This window comes from Dermacentor silvarum, chromosome 11 (genome assembly GCF_013339745.2).
Source record: "Dermacentor silvarum isolate Dsil-2018 chromosome 11, BIME_Dsil_1.4, whole genome shotgun sequence".
NCBI lineage: Eukaryota > Metazoa > Arthropoda > Arachnida > Ixodida > Ixodidae > Dermacentor > Dermacentor silvarum.
In genome coordinates, this window is record NC_051164.1 from 64909132 (window position 1) to 64934797 (window position 25666).

General features: G+C 48.1%; 1 protein-coding gene across 4 annotated transcripts in view; it reads left to right on the forward strand.

Moving 5' to 3' along the window:
• Window positions 1–25666, forward strand: part of LOC119434129 (mucin-2) — a 61921-nt gene that overhangs the window by 12596 nt on the left and 23659 nt on the right. For 2 of the 4 annotated variants that reach the window (XR_007464297.1, XM_049658650.1), the window contains exons 2-10: window positions 7882–8364; window positions 9466–9783; window positions 13023–13100; window positions 13389–13437; window positions 14497–14551; window positions 16209–16727; window positions 20578–20889; window positions 22829–23176; window positions 24320–24589. Coding sequence is in view for 3 of the 4 variants with exons in the window: in XM_049658650.1 (XP_049514607.1) it covers window positions 13088–13100; window positions 13389–13437; window positions 14497–14551; window positions 16209–16727; window positions 20578–20889; window positions 22829–23176; window positions 24320–24589 (1566 nt within the window). In the remaining variant the exon portion in view is untranslated. Of the gene's footprint in view, window positions 1–7842; window positions 8365–9465; window positions 9784–13022; window positions 13101–13388; window positions 13438–14496; window positions 14552–16208; window positions 16728–20577; window positions 20890–22828; window positions 23177–24319; window positions 24590–25666 lie in introns of those variants that run through there. The other 2 variants (XM_037701450.2, XM_049658651.1) reach the window with 2 other exon arrangements.

Consider the following 25666-nt stretch of genomic DNA (forward strand, 5'->3'; position numbering starts at 1 on the left):
CCACGACATGATTACGAAGCACGCCGTAGTGGGGGACTGCAGACTAAGTTTGACCACCTGGGGTTCTTTAATGTGCACCCAATGCACGGTACGAATGCGGCCGCCGCGGCCGGGATTTGAACCCGCGACCTCGTGCTTAGACAGCGCACGCAGGAAAGGAAGAGACTATAGCTAACACAAAAAGTAATTATGAAGAATGAGAGCAACGTGCCAGTAACTATAATTCTACACTGTAGAATAATTTACACCTTTAAAATTAAATAAGGGTGTAAAGCTGGCTATACCTTACACCCAAAAAGGGTGTCATGGTGCGAGTTAAAGATACAATTACACCCTTATTCACTTTCAAGGCTGTAAATTACTTGACAGTATATGTGCACGCTCTCCGACACACACACACACACACACACACACACACACACACACACACACACACACACACACACACACACACACACACACACACACACACACACACAGCGTCTTGATGCGATCTGGCTGTTGATATGTACTTAACTTTGACGAGCCTCTCATTTTCCTGGCAAGTGCTGTTAGAGAGCGAGGGATAGAGAGAGAGAGAGACAGACAGAGAGAAAAGCTCTTTATTGAACAGCAGAGTGGTCGAATGCTCGCCTACACACTATACCCTGCAGGGAATGGGATGAAGGGGAATGAAGGCCTATTAGAGGAAATAAGGACTCAACGTAGGAGGAACAGTTCACAGCCACGGCTGTAACATAGAGGGAATAGCGCGCTTTCAACAAATATTTGCTAAGGAGCTGACCGCCCTGTCCAGAGTCGAGCCGGCCGCAAAAGTTTGCAGAACACGGGTACCACGGCAAAATGTTAATTTATGCTCTATAATGCCAAGGCATGGCGCTTCTGATTAAATCGATCACTGTATATAAGTCCCAAGTTGAAGGCTTATTACACAATGCAAGTCTGAATTCAAGCATGAATGCACGTCGATGTGTTGGTTGGTGCTTCCTAAAGGACATCATGCATGCAGCGACCAAGAAGAAAAACGTGAGTCTACGCTTCTTCCTTTGTGGCTGTGTTGTTGCGCTACATGTTATGTCGTGGATTCGAGGCTATATATATATATATATATATATATATATATATATATATATATATATAATGACGTCTCTGTTGGCACGACGTTTATTCGGCCCGAGTACTCGGCAGCGAACCAGCAAAGGCACATACCCGATGATGATGAACACACATAACTGATCGAGCAACGTAGGACGATCATGATAATAGACAGATGAAGAAGACGTGCGTAATAAACGCCCACAATATATATATATACTAAAATAGTAGTAGTAGTAACAACTTTATCCTTTTTACAAGGAAAGGGGCAGCAGGGTAGAGGGGGGAAGGGGTCTACTCGAGGTGTTCCTCCGCCACCCTCTCAGCCCACCCCAGGATGGCCTCCTGAACGTCGTTCCGCTCCTGCACCAGCGTTCCTCTTTCCCTTGTCTTATCTTTCAGTCCACATCCCCCTGTGCAGCGCGGTTGAGGTGTCCTCTATTGAGAGACAGTTATCGCGCTGCACTTTAACCCAATCTTTCACCCCTTTTCCAACTATAATCTCTTCTCTCGGGCCTGGAGCTGCGCAAGGCAGCCCTCCACTGCTCGTCACTAGTAATTAAATTATTAAGGGGAGGGGGCAATATGTGTTGAGGGCATCCCCACATAATGTGGTCGAGATTGGCCTCAGCCGCTGAGCAGAAGCGGCAGGCTGGGGAAGGGTAGAGAGAAGGGTGAATGAAACTAATGAAAGTTATAACTAAAACTTTTATTTTTGAACGAATGAACTCTTTGTGACTGGATATAACAGTTAACAGGTTCATTTGATTTTCCTCGACATCCTATATAGCACAAGGCCTACGCATTCCGATCATGACGTCATGCTACCCATGGCCCGACTGCCATAGAATCTAATGGGGATGCTCCCGCGTAAGCAACAGTGATTTTGACGTCACCGCTTTCGTCACGCCAGCCTTGGTAATGGAAATTTCGGGCCAGGTATACCATGATGTCATAGATCGGAGTGCGTAGGCCTGTGCTATTTAGGTGGCGTTGGCTGAGGAGTGTTAGTTAGAACATTGCGAAGGGCATGTGCTTGTTCCGTGTTGAGTGAAGGGTGAGGTAAAAATAGCGCGGTTTTCCTTGATGTCCTTGTATAGTGCTCAGCTATTTTCTCGTCGTACGTGGCAGCGCCTATACCATGCACTGTCGTCGGATTTGGCCAGGGAATCGTGGAACTGCGTTTGGGCACTGCAGGGACAATATATACAATTCAGATCAGCTATAAGGCAGCTCTGCAGAGCTCAGCCGATTGCAGTGTTCCATCTTCTGCTCGCGACAAAACTTTTGACTCTCTCGTGTAAACCGCGGAACCGTTCATAAAAAGCCAGCCCCTATACTAGATTACGCATTCCCACCGGGAACGAAGCGAACTGATTACCTTCTGATCCAGGTATCCTATAGCTATGGCTATTTGGACTACAGATCAAGACAAGGAAATCTTCAAGACAAATCCCCGACGACTCCGAGAGAGACGCCGCCAAGGGAGATACGAAATAAAACCAGCTGCTTCAAGAAAAAACGAGTCCCAGCTGTTTTTTGTATCGAAAAGGTTTTGCTCGTCTCTTCAGTGTCACGCCGGTCCACTATATATCAGGCACATCCAGACGGCCGCTTTTAGCTCGCGGCAAAAAAAAAAAAAAAAAAAAAAAAAAAAAAAGAAAGAGAGAGAGAGAGAGAGAGAGAGAAAATATCTGCAGCCCGTTATCCGTCCGCGTTTGCGTTCACGTGTCCCTCAACCGCTTTACCGAAACCCATAACTAGCGGCCGCTTCCAAGTTATACCACGGCTGCAGCGGAGACAAAAGCAGACCCGATGCCACGGGGCCTGTCAGTGTGTTGAACTTATAATCGCTTCCGCTATACAGGCAAGCGCTGGTGTAGGAAGGCACCGAGGAACGCGCAGGTTGGCGGCGTGCGGTTTCGACGGTCGACAAAAAATGCCCGAACAGTGAAACACCATCTGCGAAAGAGCAACACTTACAAGAGAGAGAGAGAGTGAAAGCATTGTTCCGAACTCCCGACCTTCGGCGGACCCAAGGGGAGAGAGAATGTCGGGAGAATAAGAGACGGTGTTTTCTCGAACCCTTTAGGGAGCACGGCTCGGAGCCTCGAGGAAGGGGAGGGGTGGACATAAAGAGGAAAGAAGAGAGAAAAGGTCGCGGCGGTCATATATAGGACCCATGGCTGTCAGCGGCAGGCTAGGCGCGGTGTATTTACGAGTTGGAGGTACTCGTGCAGACGAGAGCCAGGACCGGGGAGGTCGGCAACGCGACCATCACCGAGCGAGAGACGCAGCCGAGGTCTTCAAATGTGGCGACTACAGAGGACACGTCTTCTCACTGCCTCAGATAAGGAGTCCTTTGTTTTCGTAAACTTCATCCGTGAGGTGAACTCATCGCGAATGACCCCCAACTTCGTGCTGGGGCATGCCTCTCGAGAAACGATAACATGACGGTTTCGTTATTCGGTCCTTCTTTGATTCTATCGGATTTTGTTTCGTTTCAGTTGAATCGTGCTTCGTAAAAATGCGCTTTTCCGAAAATGACGTCTACCGCGCAGTCTTCCGTTGGCAGACTGCCATCGCGTGAATGTGCATCGCTGTGCATCGAATATGTATGCATGCATTCTCCTTTTTGTGTACCTGTCTAATACAAGAGGCGGAATTGCGGCTGACTGTCGCAGCTTTCCGTCTGGCTTTTCATAACTGAGACGAGAACATTATTCTATCAAATATCTGTGGTGTCATTCTTTATAGGACGAACCGTCCTCTTCAACCCAATTTTGTACGTTGTCCACCCTTTAGTGTTATTTACCCGCGTTTATCATAATAGTTCTTTGTTTTGCAAACACTCTTGGTTTTAATTACTCTGTTCTTGAGAACTTACGTCCAAGCGTGGTGTTAGGAACGAGCGACATGGTACAAAAAAGGGGGCAAAAGAAAACCAGTCAATTGGAGACATTATTGGCTTCTATAGGTTCTTTTTTCATGAGAAAAAAGTTTTCATAAAGTGCATATACTTGTTTAAATATGGATTCCTGACATATACGGTAAAGCTACTCAGTTTTGACATATGTCAATACTATCCTAACACTAACACACAAAAGTCCCTGACTGACCCATAAATCCAGCCCTATGTGTAGTGGAGATAAAACAGGCTGACGTTCTTCCCTGAAAACCTTCTCTCTGAAATTCAGGCGACGCGTTCCACACTATATAGAGAATGGACTCATGAAATTACAGCTTTCACGCTGTATATATATATATATATATATATATATATATATATATATATATATATATATATATATATATAATTTTTACAAGTCAGCACTTAGACATTTCATCACCATCATCAGCCGACGAAGGCCTCTCCCTGCGATCGCCAATTAATTAGCCCTGTCTTGCGCTAGCTGATTCCAATTTGCGCCTGTAAATTTCCCAACTTCATCACCTCACCTAGTTTTCTGCCGTCCTCAAATGCACTTTCATTCTCTTCGTATCCATTCTGTAAGTCTAATGGTTCACCGGTTATCCATCCTACGCATTACGTACGTGACCTGCCCAGCTCCATTTCTTCAGCTTAATGTCAACTAGAATATCGGTTATCCCCGTTTGCTCTCTGATCCACACCGCTCTGTTCCTGTCTCTTAACGTTAGGCCCAACATTTTTCGTTCCATCGCTCTTTGTGCGGTCCTTAACTTGTTTTCGAGCTTCTTTGTTAACCTCCAAGTTTCTGCCCCTTATGTTAGCACCAGTATATAGAATGCAATGATTGTACATTTTTCTTTTGAACGACACTGGTAAGCTCCATGTCAGGATTTGGTAATGCCTGCCACATGCACTCCAACCCAATTTTACTCTTCTGTAAATTTCTTTCTCGTGAATCAGGGTCCCCTGTGAGTAATTGACCTAGATAAACGTACTCCTTTACAGACTCTAGAGGCTGATAGGCGATCCTGAATTCTTGTTCCCTAGCGAGGCTATTGAACATTATCTTTGTCTTTTGCATATTAATCTGCAATCCCACTCTTACTTTCTCGGTTAAGGTCTTCAACCATTTGTTGTAATTTGTCCCCATTGTTGCTGAATAGGACTGTCATCTGCAAAGCGAAGGTTGCCGAGATATTCGCCGTTGATCCTCACTCCTTAGTTTAAGAGCTTGAATACATTTTCTAAGAATGCAGTGAATAGTATTGGAGAGATTGTGTCTCCTTGCCTGACCCCTTTCTTGATAGAAAATGTTCTACTTTTCTTCTGGAGAAACAAGCTTGTAGCTGTGGAATCCTAGTAGATATTTTCCAAGATATTCACGTATGCCTCCTGTACTCCGCAATTACGCAATGCCTCTATGACCACAGGTATCTCTACTGAATCAAATGCCTTTTCATAATCTATGAAAGCCATATAGAGAGGTTGATTGTACTCCGCAGATTTTTCCATTACCTGGATGATGACATGGATATGATCCATCGTAGAATATCCCTTCCTGAAGCCAGCCTGTTCTCTTGGTTGACTGAAGTGTTGCCCTGATACTATTGGAAATTATCTTGAATATTTTATACAATACTGAAAGCAAGCTATTGGATCTATAGTTCTTGAATTCTTTGACTCCCTTCTTATGGATTAGAATAATTTTGGCGTTCTTCCATCTCGGGTACACTTGAAGCCGTGAGGCATTTCGTATAAAGGGCCGCAAGCTTTCCAAGCATGATGTCTCCTCCACCTTTATTTAAATCGACTGTTATTCCATCTTCTCCAGCAGATTTGCCCCTGGTCATGTCTTGCAAGGCCCTTCTAACTTCATTGCTAGTTATAGAAGGAGCCTCTGTATCATGTTCATTACTACTTCGAATGAAAGTATCTTGGCTGCTCTGGGGACTCTACAGGTCAGTAGAGAATTCTTCCGCTACTTTTACTATATGTCATCGAAATTGCTCGATATTACCCTGCTTTCAGTGCATACATCTTGCCTTGTCCTATGCCAAGTTTTCTTCTCATTAATTTCATGCTGCGGCCATATTTTACTGCTTACTCCTTAGACATTTACTGAATGATTATCCCACATTCGGAGCAGAACTTTCGATGTTCGAGGGAGGCCGCATTAAGTAAGGAAGGGGGAGGGGGGGGGGGTTCCAGGCTAACTTCAATGACCCTGGATTCTACGACGGCCGCGTAAATCGCAATCCACGAGTGCTTACTCGCGATCAGCCTCCGTAGAAATGCCGAGGAAAGGAATCGCAACCTCAACCTCGCGCGTACTGCACTCACATGAGTACACGACCGACTCCCACTCGCTTCATTCCGATCTCACAGACGTACTTGAGACAGAGTAAGTGACAAACGGCCTGAGTACGTAATGGAAAGAGTGCCGGTGAGCTTGAGCGAACGTGATGACGAGCGAGTTCCAGTTAACGTACCAACGAACGTCAGCGACGTCGAGCTTGAGTGGTCGTGCACGTGTGTGAACACGGGGGTGCGTTGGCGAGCATTAGGGCGCGAGTGAGTAGGTGTATAGCCCTAAAAAATATTGCCGAATGAATATCCACTTACTCTGCCGACCTATATGGCAAGCATGGTTCGGCATCGCAATGCTTTCGAGTGAACGAGACACAAGAGGATGGCAGTTTGGCGTAGTCTCCTCTCGTGTATCTCTCAACTCGGCCTGGGGCACTGGAGGAGAGACAGTTATCGTCCGGCCTATAGGAGCACGAATTCCGTTAGATGAGTAGAAGCACGGGGGGTCTCCTCTCCTGATCTGATCAGACAGGCATGCACAGGGGAAGCTTACATAACACCGGTGCCAGCTGTATCGCGTGTTGTGGGCACGGCAGAGGAAGCAGCAGGGCTTGGGTGAAAGTGAAAGTCCTTTTAGAGAAAGGAGAGAGTGAGACAGAAGAGTGATGAACACGGAAAGGGAAGTGCCATCAAGTGCCACACGACGAGGGGAAAGAGAGACAGATAGAGGGGGGGGGGGGGGGGGCAAGTGCGGACAATGCTCAGGCGCGGATCTAGCGACGTTTATACAGCGTCTTCCTGCTGGTGTGTTTGTGCGTTTCGTTGGTGTGGTAGGTAGTGCATTTGGGAGAGGAAGAAAAGAGCAGTGGTGGCGGTGGCGAGGGCGGACGGGGTGGGCTGGGCAGCAGCAAAAGCTAACGGCGGAGAAGGATGTGCCCTTCCCACACGAAGGGGCTGGCGCACTGTCTAGCGCGAGGCGGAGCCAAGGTTTTTTGGGACCGGGCTTCGGGGCTTGCTTGTTTGCTTGCTTCAACGTGGGGAAAGGGGGGGCCCAAACGCGCGCGAGGGAAAGGGAAGAGAAGATTCCGAGAGGAGGAATGAAAAGCTCCCGGAGGAAGCGAAAAAAGAACAAAACAAAAGAACAGCACGAACCGAGGGCTTACCGGAGCTGACGCTCGCCGTTGTTTAATACTGCCTGCGTGTGTCGCGCGGGCACGGTTTTTCGCTGCATTCGCCGAGAGCAACGCGCCTTCCGACAACAAAACGGCCACCCCGCCCACACCGGTCGAGCCGAGCACTAACAGAATTCAACGCCATGTCTCAGCTGAAAAGAGCCCAAGCACGATACCGGGACCATCGCGGGCCGGGAGAGCCCTGCCTAGCGACTAGCATCGTCGAGCGGAGAGACGTACGACGACGAAGAGGTTGCGGCAGTGGACGGGAGGCAATGAAACAAACATACAAACGGCCGCCGGTCATCGACGCATGGGCAGGACGACGGTGGCGCGGCGACGAACGCTTCTGCCAAAAACGGGTCGGTTGGATAGCTTGCCTTCTGAGAAGCAGCAGCAGCAGCAGCGGCGGCGGTAACAGTCCGAAGACGCTTGGCACCAGCGCAATCGGGAGAAACCTTCCACACACGGCTCGGTCGCGTCGCCATCTGATTCCTTAGCAGGAGAGAGAAGCGCAGAAACGCGTGACGTCACGCATTTTTGGTCGCACGAGCGCCGAAAAACCCGGGACGGCACCGCGAACGAAAATAATTTCTCCGCGTATCATTTTAAAGCCGAATTGTGACGAGTTCAATTTGAGGAAGCGTTAATTGGCTCCAACGGACCTCGAAAAGTGCTGTTACGCTTTCGCCCAGCCCCGTCGCGAGGGTGCCCCGGGAGCCCACGTTACGCAAATGCTGCGCTGACGTCACGAGCTCTTCCAGCCAACCGCGCGCCGGCAAAGCTTCACCACAGGGTGAAGCTTTCTCTGCGCCAGCCAATGAGAGCACGGTCGGATATTGGCATGTTACATGACGGGTGAGTGTGTTTCTGAATATTATTTTGCTGATAAAATTTTCGGGGGGGAAAACATCGCGTACCCGAACTAGCCGAGCTTTGGTTTAGAAGAGTTGTCTCGCGATCCTAGCGTGCCGAGGCGACAGCGCGCCGCCGATGCTTTCGCGCCAGTCCCCCTGGACCCCGACGACCATCCCGTGGCGTTTTCCTCGAATCGCGCCCCAGAGCGGAGAGAAGGAGGGGGGCGAAAAAAAAGAAAGCCCGCACTGTGGCTCGGGGGTCACGAGCCGAATCAAACTCAACAGCCCTCGGAGCCTGCCCTTGTCCCCTAGCGCACCTCCCACAGCCGATTGCCGCGGCTCAAATAGCGGCCAGGCCAATGGGACCCGCGCCACTGTCAGCTCCCTCGGGCTCCCGTGCACGGAAGCCAGTCGGCAATGGCGATCGGCCCCGTCAGGCCTCGCCGTCAAGGGCACGCGACGGCGCAGAAACGCCCGAGCGCCGCTCTCGGGCGCAGACGCGGGGTTTCGTTCGCCCATCCCCCGTGCTCCGCTCGAGTTTCATTACCGCCGTCACGATTCATTCATGTCTCACACTGTTTGCTCTGGCACGTTCGTAATACGCTCAACGCAACGCCCCTGTGTTTTGTGTTTATTTTTTTCTGAGAGAAAAAAGAAGTGTGCTGCCTCGCTAAGGCCGTTGAACCGCGAAACCCTCGCAGGGAAGAACGGTAGCCTGGCCTAATCCATCAATGAGCCAGCTTGCGCACGGTTTTCTCGCCAACATATGATACCACCCGTGTTCCTTTTCCCCCTCACCCACCTCGAAAACGCGTATCGACAATCTCGCACACACGTCGCTCGGCTACAGCAGCTCGGCTTCGTTTCGCACGGGCTCCGTCCGACGGCCAACACGGCCGGCGCTAAATCATTAAAAGCTTCCAAATGCGAGCCTCGGGTTTGGTTTTTCACTTGCACTAATTTGCAATCAATTCCATGTTTCTTCCTCTTCTCCTCCCCCACCTACCCGCAAATATTTTTTTTTTTATTTTTTTATACCCCGTCTCCCCCCCTCTTTCTACCAACCCGGACCGCCGCCGCGACGACCTCGTTTGGTTCGCAGACGGACGCAATGGCCAACGGTGGCGGCGGCAGCAGATGCGTAGCATAACAAACATGGCGGCCACCTTGTCGGAGGACTGCTCGGCCAGGGCAAGGGGCGCCCGCCGTCGGCGCTGCTGCTACGGCTCCGGCTCGTCGTTGTCCGCGAAAGTGGTGTCTCCGGAGTGACGTGCCCGCCAGCGACGCACGAAGAGAGCGCTACAGAAAGCGAGAAGCTCAGTGTGGGACGCCCGGGGACGCCGTGGCAAGCAGGAGCGTTCTCGGATGGACCGAGACGCTGTTGGCTCTGTGTAGCGCGCCCCAGTCTCAACCAACGGAGGTAAATTGCATCCTCTACCCTCGCTCGCCATCCTCGCGTGCAACCTGCCCCCCGGTGTTGTGTGTGTGTGTCCCGAGAGAACCCCCTTCTTGCATCACACGCTCGACTCGCGTGCCCGCCGGCAGCCCCCGAAAATAAATCGCGGTGTTTTCTCCCCCCCCTCCCGCCACCGTCTCGACCTTCGTGTCTCGCAGAGACACACGGCTGGCGACAAAAAAAGAAAAAAGAGCGGGCTCCTGCCCCCAGCTTTGGGGAGGAGGAAGTGCCGACATCGAAGGCCTTTGTTTTTTGCGACGTTTTCCCCCCCTTAAAAGTGGCTGATCACTCAACCCTGGGTCCCTTACGCATCTTACGACGAAAACCCACGGTGGCGCTAGCCACCGAAGCGGCGGGATAAGCATGGCTTCGCGATCAGCTGCTTGGCGGAACGGCGTGCATGTGTGTGTGTGTCCGGGGGCACGCGAGTTCATGCGTGGCTGAGGCGCGCGTTTTGTGTGTGTGCGCTGACGGTTTTGTTTTGTTACCAACGTGATCTCGACGTCACACTGAGCTCGCGCCAAACAGACTGCACGTGTTTGAAACGCGTGCTCGTGTATGCCGCCGCGCGATATGCCTTGGCTGGTCCGCCACGAGAGAGCTTTCCGAGAGCTCGTCGTGGTGATCTGTGACGCGATATCGGTGCACTGGATTGAGGAACTCGGGCTGAACCCCCGAAGTGACCACTGCTAGCGTTGGGCCTCCTGTTGCACTTGCGACCGTTGCAGCATGTATATTTGTAGGTACAAGCTGTTGCACATACAGTGCCACACACGGTACATACACAATCCACGGATTTGAAGAAATAAGCATTTCATAGATGCAGGCTCGTTGTGTGTACATTAACAAAGTATTTTTGGTTATGTGCGCATGTAATACAACTTGTCAGAATGAGTTAATATGAGTTTTAACGTATGACATTTATTGTGCTGCCTTCCTGGCCAAGTGGTGGCATCTCATCAATCTATTATGACATATAAACAAACCGCTTTTGTTCTGTCGACGATGTAACAACAACAACAAAAAAATTAGGTTTGCTCTTTGCGCTTCTTAGAAATGCACTTTAGCTTACTTACACATCAGTGGTTGAGGTGTGCGTAAATGAGAATGACAAACAGTGTTCACCTATGGGGTGAACTAATCAACCACATGTGGAGAGCATGTGGAATCACTGTATTTGAATGTAGAAGACATCTCTCCTTGATGTAAAGGGGTGAACAAGAAAGCCATTAGCATCACCGTTGCTGGTATCTTGCAATCGTGCCCAACTTGGAGCAATGTTCTGTGCCTCTGGGTCACAAAACTACTTTGTATTGAAAGTTTACAAACTGAGCGATATCAAGCAACCCTTCATTATGCATCTCTTCTCGGTGGCTGGCAGGATATGTCAAACAACAGCATTAATCAAACTTCAAAAACGCGCTGTGGTTAACGTGCTATGTTGCGGATCCACAGGTGGTGCCATTGTTCAGTTTTAAGATGTATTATGTTGATGGAGCGGGGCACAATAGTATATGTTTTAATGTCGCGAGGTGCTAAAGGGAGCAGTTCACGCATCTGAGAAGTATGTAGCAGCTGTTGAACTCAATATTGATATTGCTTCTTCTTTTTGGCCATTGTTTCTTCCATCTGGCCAAGTGCTGCAGATCTATTGCATTTTATGAGAGCACTTGCAAAGTTGTGTATGGCATTCTAAGCTGTACAGGTGAAAACGGTGGCCCTGTGTGCCGTATTATAGCCAGTGTGCTACTCCAACAGTGGTGCCTGCAGTTAGACACTCACCTAATGTGCTCTCAATAAAATAGATTCACTATCACAGCTGTACATGAACTTCTCATGGGTTCCGTGAACCCTCGGCTCTAGATTGTGCCTAATGTTTTGCCCATTCAGTCGTTTGTGTTCTGTGCTACATTGTGTTCATTTCGAGGCATAAGATTGACGAACTTCACCTGGCTTCTCTTGGCAACATGAAGCCAGTAGTCTCAGCTGTCTTCCAGGTGCACTGACTTCCGTGGAGACCACTGCCGTGTATCGCGACATGGGGCTGGCCAAGTGCTTAGCTCTTTAGATTTCATCTATACTCTGTTTCATACACAGTAGACAATGCTGCAAAGGCTAGGAAGACCTCTCGTAGCACTCAGTCATGAATAAAAGCCGTGTGTCGCATATGAAAACAAACATGGAGGTACGCATCGTGCAATTCAATGTAGCATTAAGGGTCTCTTCGATTTGTTATCGAGGAGACCCTTAATCAGCCAACGAGCTTCGGCATACACAGCATCTCAGGTGTTGCTTGGGCAGTCTCGAACGACAAGTCCAAGAGACCTGCTGTCCCATACGTTTATTTCGCAAGATATAAATTATTAGTTGGAAGGCATCACAGATCTGAACCTAATTATTTCCAAATGAGCAGAGCGAAAAGTTTCTGCAACCAATGGCCATAACCTACTGCTTACGCTTGCGGCCAAAGCACCGTATGCCACGTATGGAAGCACAAACGTGCGCAAATAACATGTGATTAGACATAATCTTACATCCAAACAAGTTGTAGTTATACGTGAAGTAGGTATTGCGTAGAAAGTGTCGCAGATATAAAGCTGCACTACAACATGTCCTAAGTGAGACTTATAGACTACTTGCATAGATTCTGCATCATTGCCGGCTATGTATGAAACAGAATGTAAGCTGTTGCATTATTGTTTCATATTGTTAAAGTAGCACTGTTGAAACAGCTGCCTCTTGCAGTGGCATGATTTCTTTGTCTGTCGAGCCTCTTTCTATAAAAATTGTGGACTATGCGTTTATTTGGGAATGACCGTGTTATTCGCAGCCAATGGAACATTCTTGAACACAAAGTTAACGGATGGGGCTCTGCTCTAACAAGGAATCTTGTCACTTGACAGTTAAAGGCTTTCAGACCACCACTGCCACTGCGCACACCAAAAGCTACAACCACCAGTAGTTTCTGCCTCAGAATTTGGCGAGCCAGTACTTGTGGTAAAGTTGGTCTGTTTTGTGGTACTTTGCCAAACATTATCGCCAATTCTTTATGGGCCAAGAAGCGGAACTATGCGGATCCACATTGGTCGTTGTGTTTGTACGTGTGCGTGTTTGTGTGACAGACATGTGCTCTTGTTTTGTTTATCCCTCCGTGTGGTCCACATTTTTTTTTCTTTGTTTTGTTCTCTCCCTTCCCCCACCAGGCCCACAACCAATCTGCCCTCAGTAGCAAATCAGAGTTCTGCATGGCCTATTCCATGTTTTCGGAATGTTCAACCCAGGTGATGACACGCTCTCATTGTTGAATTATCTTCTCCATTTTTTTTTTCTTTCACCTTTCGCCACGATCTGCGGCGAGCAGTTGTGTGTGCTCTCGTCGTACGCCTCGCCTGCGTTTCCTACTCTTCGCAGATGCGACCATCTACCTCACTAACCATGTGAACTGCCAATGCTATGCTGTACCTTTTGCCTGTGTCATGCCGAACTAACACTACATTTCTTTTTTGCCAAGTCGTACGACTCTCGTCACGGATCCTCTAACAGTAGCGTTTGGGTCATTTCTCTTTCAGGCACCTTTGCAATGGATGATGGGGGCCGATGTCTGCTTGACGTTATAAAGTGAGTACTATTCCTCTGAACCCAAGATTCAATTCTATGGAGCTCCATTTTTTAATGTACAGTAGAGTATGCTGCGCCATGAAAGGGTCACGTAAAACACTTTAGTGCATTGTAATATTTCTCTGCACCGCTGGTGTGCCGCATTAATGACTTCTACTGAGTGAACTAAAATTTTGTGGAATCGGCAGCTTATCCGGACTCTCCATTCTGCTTTCAAGCCAGCCGTTAGTCTTGCGAATGAAAACACCAGAAAATACCTCTGTTTCCTTAGGATTTCATCTGAGGTCCTTTAGAGTACGAGTCTAACACTCTACCTCAGAAGGATGGTTTGCTGGGTGAGCTGGTATTCCATTCTTCAGGCGAGCAGCGTGAGAGAACATACCTCAGAGACAAGGCAGGTTCAGCCCATCTGGCTTAGAACGGAGGCTTCTGTGATGGTTGTTATACGCACTGATGGAGCCCACAATGTGAAAAACAAATTAGGATGAACAGACGGCACCATAAATAGAGCAAGTGTTTCCTGTTTGAGTGGTGTGCATCAAAACACACTTCTGCAGTCCAAGTGCAGTGGTTAAGTTATGGCTACTATACTATGTTTCACACAGTGAAGGCAGCATTATGAAGGCGAGACAGTCTGTTCTCACTGCTTGCATTCGTGACCAAAAAAGTAGTGCGTTACATATGAAAAAAAAAACATGGCATATAGTTATGTCTCATCTAACTGAACGTGACACTAGGTCTCATGCTTTTATGTCGCAAAGTATGAACGTAATTATAAGTATTTCGCACACAGGAAGCACGAAAGTGCACAGATAATATCTGATGTGTTACCTTTCACTCACAAATTGTAGCTGTAATATACGAATAAGAAATTCTGCAAGAAGCTTTGCAGATCGGAAACACACTGCGGTACGTTTACAGTGAGGCACTACTTGTGTCATCTGCAGTGTATGAAACAAAGTATACTAGGTACACATCATTCCAGCTAGTTATTTAACTTCTTTTGGAGGGACTAAGGTTGATCACTTGAACTGCTGACAAATTTTTCTCTCTCTCCAGCGACCCCCTGCTGCTGCAGTCGTTCCTTGAAGACAAGAACGAGGAGGTTTCAAAGGTGAGTAAAATTTACCTGTAGCTTCATTTTCTTTTTTCTTCTCCAACGTGAAACCCGTTGCATGACAAAGTGGGCACCTTGTTGACATGCAAGACATGTTGTGGTGCACTTAAAAAGAAATGCTGGCAAAACATTTTCGCCGTGTAAATTGTTTTGTGTTGCATGAAGGTCTAAACCCTGTAAACCTTGAGCAGGATACTGGCAAGTGCCTGAGTGCCCTAAGTAATTTTACTATAGTACTTGCCTCTACGAACCAGCTTTGGTTTGAGTACTCGGGTGGCGTCATGATCCACTGATGCAATATTACGATAGTACTTAAAAGTACCGACACTGTTTCAATTCAACTACTTTCGCCTTGGATTCACTCTCATTCGGCAAACATGCTTCTAGAAAAAAAAAGAGGCAGTGAACTCCTCTCGAGAAATGCCTATTAATGACTTTCAGTGGTATTGTTCGCGCATTCAACCAATTAGTAGCATACCATTTTGAAGATCACAATTTTAACCTACTAGTATGTGCATCTCACCACAAGTATAATCGCACCATCTAATGACATTTAGTGCACATTAGGCAACTTAAGCTTTCACCAATTCATAATTAGCGAGTGCTATAGCACCAATCAAACGACCGAATACATAACGTGACAGATGATGACATTGTGTACTTGCCCTTTGCTTGGCGCTATAGCTCTCACTAATTATGACATAGCAACTAGCCCAAACAGCTACCCTTTAACCCATTGTTTAGCTTGCCTGCATGACACAGTTATCACTTTTAACGAGTCACTTCTGGTGACAACCCCGAGTGGTGCGAGAAGATGAACTTGTAAGTGTGCTTTCTATTAGCTTTGTATTGTCGCATTGCAGCACCGTAGACTTCATTGACAGGATTTTGCCGCAGAGGTGTTGTGCCGATGAAAACTTCTTGCTGCAATGAGCTACTATGTCAGCTGGCACGCCAGTTGAAAGTAGTACCCCTGTCAGTTGCCAAATTTAGTGTCACTTCAAGTTAGTGCCCTTTGCCATCGGTGTCATTCACAGAATGTTTAATAACACTGCAACAAATGCACTCGTCAGTGAGTGCGTTCGTCAAACTCGCTTAGCTGTGTTGAAGTGTGTAGGATCGAAGATCGATGGCAGTGCTTAAAAAATGTAAATTTCGAAGATTACTCAGTGTAAGGTCGACACTACTTGCGAAACCACCTTTTATGTGATTTCAAATGTTATAATCGTCTTCAGCACAATGTGTAATGGAAACTGCTATTCTTCCTTTGCTTGCCTTGGATGCAATACTGTCTTGTCTTGGTTCGTGATTATTCACATCTTAATGTATGTGGTTGTAATGAATTGCACAAACATTCTCGCTAATTATTGTCCTTAGCTATAATGCAGTGTTATTTTAAGCAAGCATTCCCTAAAATAACAAATGTATAGCAATACTTTCCCTTCCCGCATAGCAGTGTGCTGCCAAAAGTGACACTCACTGTGGCGAAGTGCGCTTGCTCAAGTGTCACTAAATTTGCCCGTTCGGCCGGGATGTAGGCCTCCCACCAAAAGTGCTTCCACCGAGATGTTAGCCCTTTAAAGCCGTGCATGGTGCACAGTCATTCGCAAAACGAGTGCCTTACAAAGCATTGTGCGCTGTGCGGCTGGCCCAGGAGCTCAGCTCGCTCGAAAGTGTCCTGCTCGGCCGAGACGAAGTGAGCAGCACCACCAGCTGCCTGCCGGCCCGCTGTGAGCTGCCGGACTCCATGGGCTACGGCTGCTCGGGCACTGACAAACCCGTGGCCGCTGCCCTCGCCGTCTCCGCGACCAGCACCGTCGCCGTCTCGGACGTCTCGGCCGCCTCGCCCCAGCTGCTGGTCAGCTCTACGGTGCCCCCCGCTCCGCCGCCGCCTGCTGCCCCAACTGCTGCTGCCAGCAATGGCCTGCCTGGTGCCTCGCCACATTCCACTCGCTCCTCCCCAGCCAGCAGCCGATCACACTCGGCATCCCCGCTCCCCGCCGCCCCCACCCCCGTCTCGTGGTCTTCGCCGGGCCCCATCGCCGTGTCGCGGAGCCAGTCGCTGTCCTCGTCGTCGGCGTCAACGCCAGCAACCACCAAGGCGACCGCCACCGTTGCGCCCTTGCCCGTGGCACCGCAGCAGGCGCCTCCGTCTAGACCCAACGCCGGGCAGGTGCGGTGATCCTTTCCGTCCCCTGGGGCTGCACCTTTTACGGTCGAGCCTCGTTATAAGGACATCTGTCACATGCGATGTTCATTTTAAGTAGGAGTCTGTCCAATAGAAGTGTACGAGTGCCGGCCGAGACCTACAATCAGGATCGAATTAACCAAAGTCGAATTAATGGAAGTCTACTGCAATCAATATTCGTAAATACGAATATTTTTCTAATGGTTATCAAATGTTTCGTAAAGCTAACTGTGCGAGATTGAGCATAAACTGGAGCAAAAGTGTGACAAATGTAATCCAGACAGGCATAGCAGAGATAGAAGACAAGGAAGTTCTGTAGTGGAGCAGGCTACATTGCTCAAGGAGTCGAGATTTTTCTAGCTAAACCGCCATCATGAGCATTCACCATTGAGTCCCGAGTGTGTGAATAAACTGCTTATTTTCTTCTAATGCTTCATTTGAGCTTCTAATAAGCCACACTTTAATAATATGCTATCTAATGACAGCAAATTGTTAACGTTTTGGATATAGCAAGTTGTCAAGATCATTTTATATAAACAATGAAAATGACTTCATTATTAAAGAAGTATTCAATATTCGATTTGCTTTTGGCACTATATTTGATTTGTATTCAATTCTATCTCAAAAATCACTTTTCATACATCCCTAATTAGAAGCATATGCTTGTTAAATGCTGATATCAATGAGAAGCATTTTAGATTTACTTTGTTATATCGAGGCTTCACTGCATGTTAGTACACTCGCGCAGTGGCTGTGATGATCTGTTGGTGTGGTACTTTTTAGTCATCACTTTTGGACATGCAATAGATTTTACCTGACTTGGCACCAGACACGATGGCATATACAGTTGAACCTCGATATAACGAAGTTGCTAAAATCGGCAATTTGCTTTGTTATAATAGAAATTTTCTTGTATTGAAATTTGACCTTTTATGCAAATAACTAGTCACCAATAGATTTGTCTTACAGGAAGGGTCCACAAAATTTTCCAAATTATTAGGCAATTGAAAAAAGCTAATTTCAATGAGAAAACGGTTCATTTTGTTGAGTTTTAGAGTTGACGACGAAAGATTCGGTTTGATGCCGTGTCGACGATAGCTTCACACCAGCGGTACGAATTAAGCAAAGCGAGTCACGTTTTTTTTTTAAGTTTGAAGTTTATTCAAAATATATACATTTGTTATATACATTCGTTTTGCATTGTGATTGAACAATCAGAGGTCCCAAAGTCCACTCTGCCCCCCGCGACTGATAGTGTCGCCTGCAGTGGGACGGTGATATCATGACTAGTGCCAGCAGCGGGGAGTGAATGCTTCGTCTGCTTCTGGCTCCAACGCGTCTCCGAAACTCGAGATTGCGCAACCTCAAGTACTAAACGCACAGGAAGAAAGTGCACATGATGCCATGCCATCTCAGCATGCCCACTCTTTGCACCTGTGGTAGATTACCTTTAAAATAGGGCGCACAGGCTGTGTGTGCGCTCAGCCACATTGGCAGCCATGCGCGGCCACGGCCGTGCTAGAAAAATTGGCGCATGCCAACCTGCCCCCCCCCTGCACTCACGTGCATTTGGTTGCGTTACCGCGAGCTTGTTTCCCTTCCCCTTTTCCCCTTGCTCGCGCAGAAAAAGGGGGAAGGGGAGCAAGCCACCATCACTCTCGGCTCACCCTTGCACGCTTTCACTCGCACCCAAAGCATACAGCGCGCGGAACACGATAGGATCTTATCGCACCTGGCCTTTATATGGAACATGACGCTGCTCCACTTTGCTGGTCACTCTTAGTTGCGCGGTGATTACGCAAGCAGTCGCTTGTAATTCAACCATTTGACCATCTGCATCGGCAGAAGTGCATCGGCAGAATACCATATTACAGTGGAACCTCATTGATACAATTCTGCGTAATACGTTTTCTGAGATGATACTTCTTTTTTTTTTTCATTTCCTGGCCAATGCCCCATAGGAGCAATGCATTTTCATGCGGTTGATACGATCGCGTTTTCACCTGAAATTGGATGATACGGCTGCAAACTTGTATTTCTGAAACTCGTAGCTTTATATTCAAGTGTACTAGATTAAATTACATTCCAACTACCCACGAACGTGTTAAGGGCCGGCTACACTAGCGGAAAAACGCGCACCACAAAAGCTACCGCGTAGCAGGTTTTTCGTGCTGTGGGAGGGATTGGTCCTGGACCGATTTAAATTGCCGCGAGTGAAGCAGACCAATGAGAGCTGCCCCTTTCGCCGATCACGCCGGTCTGGAGGCGCGCACTCTTTAAAGAAGGAAGGGAATATGCGCAGCGCGCCCCTCCAGACTGGCCGTGGTGCGGGAAGCTGGTGTCATGCAGACCCGCCCGACCGCTATTTTTGCTCTCGTAGTATCATCTGCTTGCGTCAGTCAACTTTCGCTCGTGCTTGTTTTTTTGGGGGGGCTTTTCAGGCGACATCTTCATGCGGTCACGTGGCTGAATTCATGCGGTCACGCCTGCCCTCGTCCACCAGTCGTATCGCTTGTTGTGTCACGCTCTCTACTTTGTTCCTTTGTTTCGTAATTCTTGGCCTCGTTGTGCCGCGACCTCCGTAGCTATGTCAAGGATCTTGTTATCTTTGAAAATAACTTGTTTACGCCGAAAAAAAAAAAAAAGTTCAGCGAAAACTCACGAGATGTTATAAAATTGCTCAATAAAAGTGCATTGACTGCGGTTCGTGCGGTGTCGTGATGCTGCTTCGCAAAACACGTGTTATGCGGAGCAGTATTACTCGACTCTACAGGAAGCTTTGCTAGCGAGTTTGTCACCAAGTAAGTCTGTTTTCTTACGTTTTGGGGCTTGCTTTGAATGATACGTTTTATTTTCTGGTTCCCGCGAAGATCGTATCAACGGGGTTCCACTGTACATGGTCAACACGTTATGAAAAATCAACACTTCGTTATATTGAGAATTTCGTTATATTGAAGTTCAACTGTACAGCCAATGGCGCTCTGCTGAGTTCGCTATCCTCGCACGTTGCCGCGAATGTGACCGGTCGTATACTTCTGTACGTCCAGTGCTGAGTCACACAAAATCTCACAAAATGTACATTTCCCCATAATATCCCCAAAAAATGATTGCTCAAGAACACAACCCCTGCTGTGCATGAAGTCCTGGGTTTCACACCCAGCTGCAGCAGCCACATTCCCCTAAATTCAAATGATCTCTCTGTAATTGCTATTTCCAATACAAATAAATGTTCCTGAAATGTACTTTAAAAGGTGCAACAGTGCTATCTGTACCAGGTAGCAATCTTTTCTTTAAAACCTGTTCAAAGAAAGAAAGAAACGAGGGGTGTGTTCTCAGACTAAATTTTTAAATCAACGCTTGATTATGTGCTAGTGAGTGATGACGGTTGTGTGGTCATGTGAGTATGAACGGGAGTGAGTGCCGGTTAACATGAATACGAGACACGAGTGACTGTCAGCGAGTGTGCATGCATGTGATTATGCAAGTGAGTGGGTGCTGGTAAGCATGAATGGAAGTGACTATGAACACGAGTGAGTGCTGGGACGGCATTCTCGGGCAATCACTTGCGGAGATGGTTACGCTTTTGCCAGAATGGGCACTGGACGCTTGAAGTGTAAGGCCTACAACGCTCTTGGCATGCCACCAGAAATGCTATCAGTTGTAGTATACGCGGACATGTCCAGTGTCGAGTCTTGCACAATCTCACGAAAGTGATTGCCCGAGGGATACCGTCCCTGACAAGTGAGAGTGCACACGATTGTGAGAGAGTACACAGCCTGCGAAAATATATCGGTGAGCGAGTGCGGGCTTATGCTGCCGACTTGTGTGCCCGTAGGTATCGGGTAGTCCCAGCCCCCGCACGGCTGGCGCCCCTCGTCTCATCCAGCCGAAGCAGCCACAGATCCTTCCCAAGCTGTCCAGCGGCAGTGCCAACATGACAACACCCGCAGCGACCGCGACCACCCGGTCCCAGTCTCCCCGGGCGGCACAGCACAAGGCCACACCGCAGCCCGCGCCCGTACCAGCACCGCAGCCTGCGACAGCGGTGCAGCGCGGAGCCGCGATGGGGCTCAACACGGGGAGTCCGCTGCTCATTGGGAACCCTGGCGCAGCGCAGGCAGGCATGTTTCAAGCTGGACCTGCGCAGGTTGGTGGCCGCGCACTACTCGGACGGAGGGGGCGTCGTGTGACAGTTTTGAAGCCTAGTCATAAAAAAAAAAATATGCATCCCCTTCGATCGTGGTGTACACGTTCGTGTACGCGACTTGTCTGCCGATTTGTGCAGTGGCGGCAAGGAAAAGTAAACTACAGGCATTGAGCTCAGTGCATATTGAACCTTTTGCGTATTCAATGTCGCTTAATTTCACTTTGACATGCTGAGTTTGGCTAATCACGACCACTTTGCTGAAGTGACCACTTGCGTGTTTGATGGGCCGCGTTTCGTCAGCAATGGCGAAAGAATAGCTTTGCTTTTTTCGTAATGCTTGCAGCCAATAATTAAATTGTACATGTGCCGTGAGCCAGCGATACAATTCATATCGCTCTGTAATTGTGAGGACTTGCTCAAAAATGTGGAAAGCAGCATCCTACCATCTTGTCTTTCGTTCCCTTCAGTCTCCGGCGCCTTGGAATTAAATTATGTACTTTGACACGTTCATTGACAGTCCGTCGCAATTCGTTGCTGAGGGGGGTATAAAGGAAAGGCTCACAGGAAGTAGACCCCCTCACAACACGATAGGTAAATTCTAGCCATCAAGCGCACAGAGAGCCTGTGCCTTTGAAGCACAGGTGGCCGCTGAAAAAAAAACCAAGGGTTTTCGAAGAATAGGCTACCTTGCCGAGGCTAGCCTGGCTGACTAATGATCCCTCCGTCCTCCATGACTAGTTGACGACGTCGAGATGTAGGTCTTCAATTATACATCTTCTGAACGAAACAAGGCCTGCTCATGTGTAGGCACACTGTACCTGTTGTGCAGTCAGTCTTACGTGAAATGTGCAGTTCATGGTGTTGTGACAGCAGGTATTCATATACTTTGAGCTTTCACACATACCAATTTAGAAGCAGGTGTTATCTGTTGCCACGTATCTGGTGGCAGCTGCTATCATCTGCTACAGGCTTTTACCTTTTAAATATGCCTTAATTGAACTTAAGGGATTCAATATACGAGGTCTGTTAGAAAAGTATCCGACCTTTGGCCGAAGAAAAAAAAACTGGCATAACTGGAGTGTTGGAAACCTAATCACCCTCAAAGTAGTCTCCTTGGGACTCCACACACTTCTCCCACCGGTGCTGCCATTGTTGGAAGCATTCCGAGAAGGCCTCTTTCGGAATGGAGTTAAGCTCAGCTGTCGTTGCAGCCATAATGTCCTCTCTTGTGTGAAATCGCGCTCCTTTCAATGGCCTCTTGATTTTGGGAAACAGCCAGAAGTCGCAGGGGGGCCATATCAGGAGAGTAAGGAGCCTGTTGAACTAGAGGCGTCTGGTTTTTCGCCAAAAAAGTCTGAATCAAGTGCGAGGAATGTGCAGGAGCATTGTCGTGATGGATGCGCCAATTACCAACGAGAGCACTGCGCACTACCTCACTCAAACGCTGCGTCCCAGCGACTGACGCTATCAGCAGGCGGAAAAAAATTTGCGCATGCGCACGGAGGGTCAAGGTCGGCTTATGCAAGCACGCTTGTTTCATATACAGCAGTTGTTCGTAAAAAAAAAGAAAAAAAAAAAAAGGTCGGATACTTTTCTAACAGACCTCGTATGGTGGTAGCGAGGAGCCACGATTTTAACGTCTCGTGTACCTCTTTCTTTATGCTGTTTTTATTTTGCTATTACATCTTATTTCCCTCGTGCTTTTCACGTTCACGTGTTTCATGTCAGTCAGGTATGTTGTGTTTTCATGTCCCTCGTGCTTTTCATGGACTTCAGAAGATGGGCTGTGCTTAAATGAGGATATAACCTTGCGATTGAAGATGTCTGGTCTTTTCAAGGGAACGGAGGACACTTGCTTTTTCTGTGCTTCCAGAAGAGGTCTGCCTACCTTTCTTCGAAGAAAGCTAACCAGACAAACTGTTGTGCACCACCCGCGCAGGGCACTTTCCTGCTGAACCAGTACATTCCGGGCCTGGGCCAAAGCCCCATCCTGATCCAGGGCTCGCTGGGCCAGATCCAGGGCTCACTAGGGCAGATACAGGGGCTCCAGCTGTCCCTGCGGCCACCCCATGCCACGGGCCTGTCCCTGGGTCCCCAGGCAGGGCACAAGCCCCATGGGGGCCACCCGGGACAGCCTGGCACCCCAACACTGGTCATCCCTCAGAACCTGGGTCCGCGGCCCAACTTCATCCTGGCGCCACGCATGGTCTCGTCGCCCCTGCAGTTTGCCATTGCACCGGGACAGCCCCTGACGTTGCAGCAGCTGCAGGCCATGCTGCCCGCACAGGTGAGGACACTCACGGACGATGTGGTGCTGTGGGCTCTTCGGTTCTGGTGCCACTTGCCAAATGGTGGTATTATGGTGCAGTGTCAAGCTACCTCATGTGGCCAGCTTTTGTAGGCTGGTACTGCAGGCTGCACACGTCAAGATTTGGCAATGCCTGCCAAGTGCATACGGCAGGCATTGCCACATCCTGACTGAAAGCTTACCGCTGTCGTTGAAAAGAAAAGTGTACAATAATTGCATTCTACCAGTGCTAACATATGGGGCTGAACCTTGGAGGTTAACAGAGAAGCTCGAGAACAAGTGAAGGACCGCACAAAGAGCGATGGAACGAAAACTGTTAGGACTAACGTTAAGAGACAGGAAGAGAGCGGTGTGGATCAGAGAACAAACGGGGATAACCAATATTTTAGTTAGCATTAAACGGAAAAAATGGAGCTGGGCAGGCCATGTAATGCGCAGGCTGGATAACCAGTGGACCATTAGATTTACAGAATGGATACCAAGAGAAGGGAAGTGTATTCGAGTACGGCAGAAAACTAGGTGGGGTGATGAAATTAGGAAATTTACAGGCGCAAGTTGGAATCGGTTAACGCAAGACGGGGGTAATTGGAGATCACAGGGAGAGGCCTTCGTCCTGCAGTGGACATAAATATAGGCTGATGATGATGACTGCAGTGTCTCGTTCGTGCGTACCTGCATTTGCAACAGTTGCGCTTTGTGGGTGTTATTCAAATAAAATGGCCTGACTTAGTTAAAGAACCTCAGGTGGAGAAAATTAATCCGCCGAAATTAATCCAAAGTCCCCCACTACGGTGTGCCTCATAATCATATTGTGGTTTTGGCACACGTAAGGCCTCAGAATTCTACAGTAACTAAGCTTTAGTGTGATCATAAACGGGCTCAAAGTGCAATGATAACACCTGATTCATGCTTTAACCTGCTTATTCTCAGAATATAACTTCAAAGCACTTTTCCATGGCGTTATTAATAAGCACTACCAGTGCTTTTAAACTCAAAAGATTTATATGCTGAACAGCCAAAGTACTGCATAACAGTCACTCCTAAAAGATAACAGAAGGCAATGAAACGTGAAAACAAAACACCAGCACAGTTCTGTTTGACAAGGAGGGCTGTTGCTCGCAGACCATGCTGGCCCAACCCACACTGGGCGCGTTCCAGACAGACCAGCACCAAGGACTGATGCAGATACCAACGTTCACCCAGCCACAGATACTGGCGCACGACCACCACCATCACCACCACCACCACCATCATGGCGCCCTGTCGGCACCCCTCATCTCAACGGGTGGCACCATGGTATCCTCCGCACCCTCTGCCAACCTTGTCGCCCATCATCCAGTCATGACCACCACAACTGTGCTGCATCCGGCACCACCGCAACCTGCCCCAGTGGTGAGATCTCACATTCGGCTGTCGCTTGTACGGAATAGTCGTGAGTTTGACGGGTCTGGTCAGGTAGCGTTCATGTTGGTGAATGTCGAGGGATTGTGAACATGCAAGGTTCTGAAATGGCAATTAACTTTTCATTTGGTGCTTTTGCTTTTATAAAATATTGGGGCATACACATCGCTCATCAAATCGTACTCTGCTGCTGAGCTTGCAGCTGTAGGATTGGTTACCAGCATTGACGGCCAAATTTAGATGGGCTCCGCATGCTTATAACTAACCTGGAGCTGTCTGCAGCACTGGGACATTGAGCTGATTGATCAATCAAAAGATGAGAGCAGAATGCAAAAGAACCTGCATACTTAGGTTTTAGTGTGCACATTGTGAGATGCTTTAGGGCAGAAAATGTAAAATCGTAGATGTTTTGTGTGCAGGTGTTCGTGTCTCAGTTGCCTCTTCATGTGTTTTTCTGTATAGTTCATTTGTTTGTGTTCTATATTGATGCATATCATGGTTAACTAATGATGCGCAGCACTGACTCTCTATGTAACAGAATTGTTTACCCGATCCTACGTTCCCATGTTGTGGTCTACCGAAGTGATCAATAATTTCTGTAATTGTGGCTCTCAGGAAATGCGCTTCCTTTGTTGTGTATGACTTCGTGTGACTCTCCACACTGTAATGCCTGAACATTTGGCGTGGCTATAATAGATTAAGGAAAATAACACCAAGGGATCAATTCATCTGGCGCTCTCCACAACTCTGGCCCTCATGACACAGGATTAGCTTCGGGACATTAGAGGGACACTAAAAAGATGTTCAACCAACCTACTGACTTAATTTCCTAGTTCAGGTTTTCACTTACCCGCCACTGGCTGAAAGAGAGTCAAAACTGTCGCTTTTGTGGGCAGAATGGACTGCGTGGAAGCGCGTAAATCCTACACCTAAGGCTCGCAAATTAACTGCGCACTGCTTTACTGTGGTTTGGTGTTAGGGCGCTCCTGCTGATGCCTGCAGTGCAGTTGCACTACTCTGCTGCATCATTTGAGTGTCAAGTGAAGTCATTGTGGCAAAATGTTTCTT